Source organism: Cicer arietinum, chromosome 4 (genome assembly GCF_000331145.2).
Source record: "Cicer arietinum cultivar CDC Frontier isolate Library 1 chromosome 4, Cicar.CDCFrontier_v2.0, whole genome shotgun sequence".
In the NCBI taxonomy this organism is placed as follows: domain Eukaryota; kingdom Viridiplantae; phylum Streptophyta; class Magnoliopsida; order Fabales; family Fabaceae; genus Cicer; species Cicer arietinum.
Window position 1 is genome coordinate 47141799 of NC_021163.2, and position 9808 is coordinate 47151606.

The 9808-nt window shown below is 34.4% G+C and overlaps 1 protein-coding gene and 1 long non-coding RNA gene across 2 annotated transcripts; one reads left to right on the forward strand and one right to left on the reverse strand.

Moving 5' to 3' along the window:
- Positions 1-713: 713 nt before the first annotated feature.
- On the forward strand, positions 714-1857 carry LOC113786274 (uncharacterized). Its single transcript, XR_012162705.1, has 2 exons — positions 714-1376; positions 1470-1857. It is a non-coding gene; the product is annotated as an uncharacterized lncRNA (long non-coding RNA).
- A 6083-nt stretch (positions 1858-7940) lies between these two features.
- Positions 7941-8863, reverse strand: LOC140920181 (uncharacterized). The gene is made up of 2 exons (XM_073368041.1): positions 8449-8863; positions 7941-8341 (listed from the first exon to the last, which is right to left on the reverse strand). The coding sequence occupies exons 1-2, from the start codon at positions 8846-8848 to the stop codon at positions 8316-8318; spliced, it is 426 nt and encodes a 141-aa protein (XP_073224142.1). The 5' UTR covers positions 8849-8863; the 3' UTR covers positions 7941-8315.
- Positions 8864-9808: the final 945 nt, after the last annotated feature.

The window sequence follows — 9808 nt, forward strand, 5'->3', positions numbered from 1 at the left end:
TGACTTTTTTGAGTTTGCTTAGAACAAAGAAATATAAATAAGTTGTAATTTACTTGATATTAGATGCATTTAAAAAAACTTGATATAAAATAGATGCATTTGTTATTTCACTGTGTTTCTTATCCTTGGATTTTTGCTACATCTACTTGTTTTAGAATGCAACTCTTTGTTAACAAAGAAGAACCCTCATTGTCCTTTGCTTCGTGACCATAATGGCAGTTCAAGTGGTTCTATTTAGTGTTTTGCATTGTAAGTGAATGTCACTTATCAAATCTAATTTTCTATCAGCTCTGCTACATCATTGTAAGTTCCTGACATGCTTTTATCATCAAATCTATGTTTCTGAACTCTTCTAACACCTTTTGTTGGCTCTAAAACTTTTTCCTAGATACCTGACATTATGTTGACGTATACTTTTATTAATTTTCCCATTCATCACTTCACAAGTCCTAAGCCGTAAAAAATCATCACTTCACAATTAAACTCCATTCATCCGGTTTTAGGGTCATTCTGTTGTATCTCATCTGAGAAATTTGCATGTCCACTAGATAGCTCAACTGAATCATTTCCTACTGATATCCCTTTATCAAAACTTTCATGTAAGTCATTTGTGTTAAGGTGTGAAAGAGTAGAATCTGCAAGAGCCTCTTCACTTGAGTTAATTGTGTTCATGATATAATAAAATATAATATGAAAAGCTCGGTAACAGCTTCAAGAAGGCCAAATCTGTTTTAATTAGCAAGGTTTGTCCCCTGGTTTTTCTCTACATTCATACCTTTGATTATTGTTTGTAGTTTATCAGTTACCTTGGGAGAATGCTTTGCACTCCTTTTTAAGCTTTATGAAAATTTATGATTGTCTGTGTATTTTAATGGCAATCTTTCTTTTATTGTGAAGCATGTTGGTGTTGTGTGCTTGTCTTCATAACAGAAATTTAAGCTGCAAATGATACTTTGACATTTACCATGTAATCACTTGGGGATTCTTTTTCTCCATCGTTGAACTCTTTACATCATAAAAATGATATCTCCTTTTGCATTCCTCATATACATTTATATGATTGTAATTTTAAAGTAGAGGGGGAGGCGAGAGAGATGGTTCATCCTTTGAAAGCTATACTTTTTGCAAATTTTCCTCATTATCTTTGAGCTTGAACTTTATGGTTTCTATTTCGCCTTTCTCGTTGATGATTCAATTAGCTCAGTGATGTGAACATATGATGAAGCTTACTTATTAACCTGCTATAGGTGGGCTGTGATGAGCATAAGAGTTTGTGCAGAAAATATGGAGTCTCATGGTACCCAACAATTCAGTGGTTTCCAAAAGGATCTCTAGAACCCAAAAAGAAAGTTGGAAGGTCATGCTCTTCATCATAGGTAAGGAGGACTGGATAAGCATCTACATTCATTCACTCTCTCTCTCTCTCTCTCTTTATCTCTATCTCTCTCATGGTTGAAACTTTTCACCAGGAAATGAAACTTTTAAGAAATTGGGAGCAATTGGAACATCAGTAAACTTGTTGGTCAATCTTACGTATTCAACCTGAACAACATCACAGCTGCAAATATCATCAACATATTCAATGGCAACACCAACCTTGCTACTTTACTTGGTGCTTTCTTTTATGATACATTTTTTGGTCGCTACAACACATTAGCATTATGCACTATCACTTCCTTTCTGGTATTAATTTAATAGATAAATAATTCATTTCACGCAAAGAAAAAAAATCAATAAATTGTGCTAAATTTTCTATGAATCACTACATTTTTAATTCTATTTTCATGCATCTAATAGGGATTGCTTGCAAATGACAATATTAGCTTAATAGACACTATTCAACAAAGTTCTATGAATCACTACACTTTTGTGTTTTTGTGTCTTATATGGTGTCTGTATTTCATATTCAATTTTAATTCTTGTTCCCTGCATCCAAACAAGGATTGCTTGCAACACAACTAACAACAGTATTCAAGAATTTTCATCCCCCACACTGTGGAAAGGAAAGCCTCACATGCAAAGGTCCAACAACTGGCCAAATGGCTTTTCTAATATCAGGATTTGGTCTCTCTTAGTAGGTGCAGCAGGGGTTAAACCATGTAATTTAGCATTTGGGGTTTTGATCAGTTCAACCCCAAAACAGATTCAGGAAAGAAAAGAATCAATTGTTTTTTCAATTGGAATTTCTTTACATTCACTTTTGCACAGATGGTGTCTTTAACACTAATTGTATATAGTCAATCAAATGTGAGTTGGGCTATTGGTTTGGGAATTCCTGTTGCTTTGATGTTCATATCATGTGTTGTGTTTTTCATGGGAGCTAAATTGTATGTTAAAGTTAAACCATGTGGTAGTCCTGTCACTAGTATTGTTCAAGTCATAGTTGTTGATGTCAAGAAAAGAAGACTTAAACTACCTTCTGACCAGTGGTTACTGTATATTTAGCTAGACCACATTTGGTTAAGCCCTTGAAGCATGTACTTTTGCTGCTTTCAGCAAATTCACATGGAAGGAATTAACTAGAGCAGGATGAAATTACTTTGGTTGTTGTAATTTGACTGTACTATATACTTATTTATACTTTTAGCTTTTTTGGAATCATGCTTTAATTGGTAATTATGATCAGTAAACATGATATAAACTTTATGAGAGTATATAAATTTGACTTTCAATATTTGTTATAATTTCTAAATATTGCAATTTAAGATTAATATTAAATAATTCAAAAATATATTTATTAAAATTAAATTAAAATATTTTCATATTCTTTTTTGCATTAAATGTAATGGATTGAAATTAAAAGGTTAAAATATTTGTCGTGAGAAACACACGTAGCTACGCATTTTCCTGCGAATGAATTTTGTACAAAATTATTTGGAGAATTATATGCCACATTGTCTACAGGAAATTAATGCAAGAAAGATTGTAGGAAAATGCCTTGGAGAGAAATTTATTGGTCAAAATTTTGCTTTGAATTTGTTCCATGTTCCTGCATGTAGGGCTTTGCATGGTTGGTTTTTTAAAAAAATTAAATCATATTTATTTTAAAACTAATATATGGATTTAGATTTATAACCAAATCTATTATATGGTTTAAAACCGGTTATAAAACCAATTGTAAAATTAGTTACGGTTAAATAACCGATTTTTAATTAAGCAACCGGTTTCGAAAAATTCAATTTTAAAATCAGTTTTTATTTTTTTTTGAGAAATAATTTTTTTCTTAAAATATTCCGATAAATTTTTTTTGATAAAAAAGTAATTTACAATTTTTTTAATTCAAAAGAAAATTGATTTTTTTCGATAAACTATTTTAAAACTTTTCTCACCAAAAGTCTAGGTAAAATTCGCATGAAAATCTAGGTAAAACCTCCATCTTTAAGATAATCTTATTTATTTGCTTCTTTTTCACCAAAATCCTTTGGACATTCAATTTTCTACTTGACTTTTTTGTATATTTAATTTTCTTCTAACTTAATATCAACCATTTAACTAGTAAAATTTGACAAAAATCTTGTTAGTTCTTACACGAAAACAATATTTCCATTATTTTTTTATTTTCAAAAAAGGTACAACTCAATTCAACAAATAAAAATTGAAGGTATTCTAATTCAAACTTTCATGTAACACAGTATCAAATTTTATCCAATTATGATGTGAATGTGCTAAATATTGAAATAATTAAATTAGGAAAAATTAAATTAAAATTTTAATAATAATAAATTTCTATTAAAAATAATAAAGACTTCACAAAATTTTATAATTATTAAATATTTTCTTATATGTACGTCTTATAAACATACTTACTAATATAGTTTTGTAATATTTAATATACACGGTAATTTTACTGTAAAAAATTACATACTCTATTTGATAAAATTAGCTGATAACTACAAATTTACAGTTTAAATTATTAAACTAATTATAGTGTTTAATATAATTAATTTAAAAATGTAAAATGACATTTTTAATTAAAGCAAGTAGCCCTTGTACAGCGTGTAAGGTTCAGTGGGAAGCATGACGATGCAAATACCATAGTTCTGAAAATCTATGGTAGTGGCTCTTACAAATTCAAGTAAAACAGACTTTAGAAGTTTCGTTAGGAATTATGAGGGTTTCTTCCAGTTCGCCTTCTATGGAAGTCTACGTATTTCTAGTGTGTTTCACGTTGAGATCAAACCTCTGTTGGCATTGAGCTCTCTTAGCAAACGTGTTTCAGAAAACCATTATATTTTTTAGACTCTTGACATATTGTGCAATTGGTGATTATTCATAATCTTTTAGCGAAAAATTAGAACGTTGGCTTACACCATATTATTCTAGAAGGATGTTAATAATCCATGTCAATTACATGATGAATAACTAAAGGCGGAAGCGTACCTGTGGGAATTGCCATTAATGAAATCGATAGAGCCAATGGGTTGGGTGATCTTCCTTAGCAAAACACCCTGAAGACCTTGCTCTCTTGATGGGGATAGAGAGAACCAGAGAGTTTACTCTTTTAGGGTTTTGAAACTGAATAGTCTTGTTGTGTTTGCCTTGGGGACCATTACCCCTATATATAACTATTATTAGTTATATCCCAAATTGCAGTATTTCCAATTCAGCCCCTCATTAAATTAGAAACTGCCTGGTATCTACACTATTAATTTTCATAACTATTATGCTCTTTAGCCATAAACTATTATATATTATTTGACCCCTAGTTTATTGGCTAATTATATAATGACCCTAACACACTTTATTAATTAATTACATATGTGACCCATAAATCTTACAATCTCCCACTGGTCACACATGTATCCTTAGGAGTGTGTTAGACTTTATGACGTCAAAAAAAGTCATTATAATTACCTTGAGTATAATCCAAATTGTCCCGTCCATTAATCATATCAGCACATGGAACCAAAGAGGCTTTCGTCATAATAAGCATAACTAAACCCATCAATGATCACCCGTACTGACACAACTAAATGACATAGACCCATTATGAAAAGTGTAGCATGAAAATTACATGAAGTTGGTCAATGCATGTCAATTTTCAACTGGTCCTACTTTATCGAATGAGATCATACCATAACTTAAATGTACAAAGTAACCAAAAACTGAATACTTTAAACTTTATTTCTGATCAGAAAGTCCAAATACAATGTATTTGTACTTTACAATTAAACATAGAACATGAATTACATAATGGACGAAACTCCCACTAAAATCAAGATTCCTCAAGCTGTAGCACACTCATGTGAGCAGTGTGCTCATGAAAGACCTTGGGTGGTAGACCTTTAGTGAGTGGATCCGCAATCATGGAGTTTGTCCTTAAGTGTTCTATGGATATCTGTCCACTTTGTACCTTCTCTTTAACAACTAGGAACTTAATGTCAATGTGCTTTGACTTGGTTGAGCTCCTATTATTGTTAGAATACAGGACTGCTGATCTATTGTCACAATACAACTTGAGTGGTCTTTCAATCCCTTCAACTATTTGCAGCCCTGTGACAAAATTTCTCAGCCAAATGCCCTGGTCAGATGCCTCATGAATTGCTACGAATTCTGCTGCCATGGTTGATGAGGCAGTAAGACCTTGCTTGGCACTACGCCAAGAAACTGCTCCACCAGCTAACAGAAAGACATAGCCTGAAGTTGATCTTAAGCTGTCTTGGCATCCCGCAAAATCCGAGTCAGAGTACCCAGTGATCTCTAACTGGTCTGACCTCCTATATGTGAGCATGTAGTTTCTTGTTCTCTTCAAATATCTCATGACCCTCTTGGCTGCTTTCCAATGGTCAAGACCTGGATTGCTTAAATATCTGCCTAAAATCCCTACTATGAACGCTATGTCTGGACGCGTACATACTTGGGCATACATAAGACTCCCTACAGCTGAAGCATAAGGGATCTTTTGCATTTCTTGAATTTCCAAACTTCCCTTAGGGCACTGTTTGAGACTAAACTTGTCTCCCTTAGCAACTGGGGTGTCCCCTGGTTTGCAATCCTGTAACCCAAACCTTTTGAGAACCTTATCGATATAGCTCTTTTGTGACAATCCAAGAATACCTCGAGATCTGTCTCGGTGTATCTGAATTCCTAATACAAAAGAGGCGTCACCAAGATCTTTCATCTCAAAATGCTTTGATAGAAATTTCTTAGTTTCGTGCAACATGCCTATATCGTTAGTGGCAAGCAGTATGTCATCAACATACAAGACCAGGAAAATATGTCTGCTCCCACTGAACTTATGATACACACAATCATCAACTGTATTCATCTCAAAACCAAATGAGAGAATTACTTGATGAAATTTATGGTACCATTGACGAGAAGCTTGTTTTAGCCCATAAATGGATTTTCTTAGTTTGCACACCATATTCTTTGGGTCTCCCAACACAAAGTTTTCTGGCTGCACCATATAGATCGTCTCATCAATGTCGCCATTGAGAAAAGCTGTTTTTACATCCATTTGATGAAGCTCCAAATTAAAGTGAGCAACAAGAGCCATGATTATTCTTAAAGAGTCCTTCGATGAAACCGGAGAGAAAGTCTCTTTATAATCAATCCCTTCCTTTTGAGTATAACCCTTAGCTACAAGACGTGCCTTATATCTCTCCACATTACCATTGGAATCCCGCTTGGTTTTAAAAATCCATTTGCAACCAATGGGTTTCTTTCCTTCAGGTAATGGGATAAGTTCCCAAACTGAATTGTCTTGCATAGACTTGTACTCCTCATTCATTGCTTCGATCCACTTATCTGAACGAGAATCTTGCATGGCTTGATGAAAGTTGACTGGGTCGTCTTCCGTCATGCCAACATTTTCCTCTACCTCATTGATAAATACTACATAATCATCCGAAATAGCATTTTTCCTTTCTCTAGTGGATCTCCGCAATGGAGCTGGCTCTTGAGGCACTTGTTCTTGAGGATCTTGAATTTGATCTGGATTTTGTTCTTCCTGAACAACCAGATCATCTTGAGTTTGTTCAATAATGGGAAAGTCAATTGGTGGAAGAATCAGTTCTGGAATTGTTACCGATTCTTCCTCAAAGACAAAATCTTTAACCTTAATCTTCCCCCCAAACTCAATATCCTCAAAGAACGTTGTCGTTCCCGTCTCAAAAATTGTTCTCAAATTAGGATCATAAAATTTATAGCCCCTTGATTTTTCTGAGTACCCTATAAAATAGCTGCTAATTGTTCGGGGTTCAAATTTCTTTTCATTCGGCCTATAAGGCCTTGCCTCAGCTGGACATCCCCAAACATGAAAGTGCTTCAGGCTAGGCTTACGCCCAATCCAAAGCTCATAAGGTGTTTTAGCCGCTGCCTTAGTTGGTACTCTATTAAGAATGTATGCTGCTGTTTTTAATGCCTCTCCCCAGAGTGACTCTGGCAAGGTGGAATGACAAATCATACTCCTTACCATATCCTTAAGAGTCCTGTTTCGTCTTTCAGCTACACCATTCATGCTGGGTGACCCCGGCATAGTGTATTGTGGGACGATTCCACATTCCTCTAGGTATTTGGCAAATGGTCCCGGACGTTGTTCACCTGAACCGTCATATCTGCCGTAGTATTCACCACCACGATCAGATTTGACCTTTTTAATTCTTTTATTAAGTTGATTCTCAACTTCTGCCTTAAAGGATTTGAACACGTCTATTGATTGGGACTTTTCGTGAATTAGGTAAAGGTAGGCATATCTAGAGTAATCGTCTATGAATGATATAAAATATTGTTGACCATTCCAAGAAGGAGTTGGAAATGGCCCACAGATGTCCGTATGTATCAATTCTAAGACGTCTGTAGCTCTATATGCGCCTAATTTCTTATCTTTAGTCTGTTTTCCTTTAATGCATGCTACACAAACGTTAAAGTCTGTGAAGTCAATGGAATCTAAAATTCCATCTGACACAAGTCGTTCAACTCTATTTTTAGAGATGTGACCTAGACGTTTGTGCCAAAGCACTCCTGAATTGAAATTGTCAATTTTCCGCTTAGTACCACGTGATTCCACATTCAAGGTTTCATTATAGTTAGCCACAGTTTCCAACAAATAAAGATTATCATAACCAGAAAGTAAACCGGTTCCAACAACATTCGAATTTAAAGACAAAGTAAATTCTTTATTCCCGAATGAACAATAATATCCTGATTTGTCCAAATAAGAAATAGAGATCAAATTCCGTCTAAATGACGGTACAACAAAAGTGTCTTCTAAAATCAAATAATGACCGGAACTTAATAATAATCTAAATTTTCCTATGGCTTCAACTTCTACCTTCTTCCCATCTCCTACATAGATGCATCTTTCAGTATCACTAGGCTTTCGGAAGTTCAGGCAACCCTGCATTGAAACACTGATGTTAGTAGTTGCACCAGAGTCTAACCACCAAGTGTTTCCAGGTACTGAAGCTAAATTAACCTCAGAACAGACCAAAGACAGAATCATACCTTTCTTAACACGCCAAGCGTGATATTTGGCACAATCCTTCTTCACGTGTCCAGAACTCCTGCAGAAGAAGCAGTTGTTATCCTTAGTCTGCTTCTTTTGTTCTGGACCCTTAGCAGCAGCTTTGTTCTTGGGCTCCTCAATTCTTTTCCTTTTGCCCTTGTCTTTAGAGATGCTAGTAAAGTGAGCACTTTCAGTCCTATCTTGCTTCAGCCTGTCCTCTTCTTGCACACATAATGAAATGAGCTCATTAAGAGTCCATTTCTCCTTTTGACAATTATAAGTCACCTTAAACTGACTGAATTGCGAAGGAAGAGACAGCAATACTAAATGAATGAGTAAGTCATCTGACAACTCAAGCTTTAGACCTTTAAGCTTAGAAGCAATGTTGGACATCATCATAATGTGCTCTCTTATATTTCCCTTGCCTTGCTACTTCATGGAAATTAAATTCTGAAGCAAAGAACTTGTTTCAGCCTTATCACTTTTTACAAAGCGCTTTTCATCTCAGCAAGGAAATTTTTAGCTGTATCTATCTCATCCGAGACAGCACCTCTAAAGACTTCAGGAATACCACGCTTTATGATCATAAGACTTATGCGATTTGAGCGATCCCATTTCTCATACTCTAATTTTTCTTCAGAAGAACTAGAGTCCTTAGGAGTAGAGGGTCGATCAATTCTTAATGCAAGGTCTAGATCCATGCAGCCAAGAACAATCAAAATGTTCTCTTTCCATTCCTTAAAATTTGTCCCATTAAGGACAGGAATAGAACTCAAATTTGCAGATATGGAAGCAACCGATGCTGTGAATTAAATAAAGAACGAAACTTAGAAACTCACATTATAGGAAAATAAATCAATAAATGAATAAATACATATGTTCAAATCATGGAATTTAACCCATCTCAAGATACCCAGTGCACCATTGATGTCAAGTCTTTGGACAGTAACACCAACTGCTAGTGGTACTCTTGTTGCAACGATCAAATATTGACAATAAGACATGTCAAACAATAAACCTTCCTTTGGGTCAATTTACTGCTTACATGTATACCAAATAATTGTCACACATTTATCATCGCAGGTGTCCCATGTAATTCTGCCAAATATTAACCTTCCTTTGGGCCGGTCAATACCCGCATGAATAAACATATACACAGCCATTTGACACTCTTCACGAACAATTTAGACAAGAGAGGTCACTTTGGCGACGTCAAGTTTCACTTAACTCATTTAAAAGTGTCAAACTTGACTTGAACATATATTTATTATATCCAAATAAAACAATATTAAAAAAAAAATATTTATATCCAAATAAAACAATATTAAAAATAAAAAAAATATTTATATCCAAATAAAA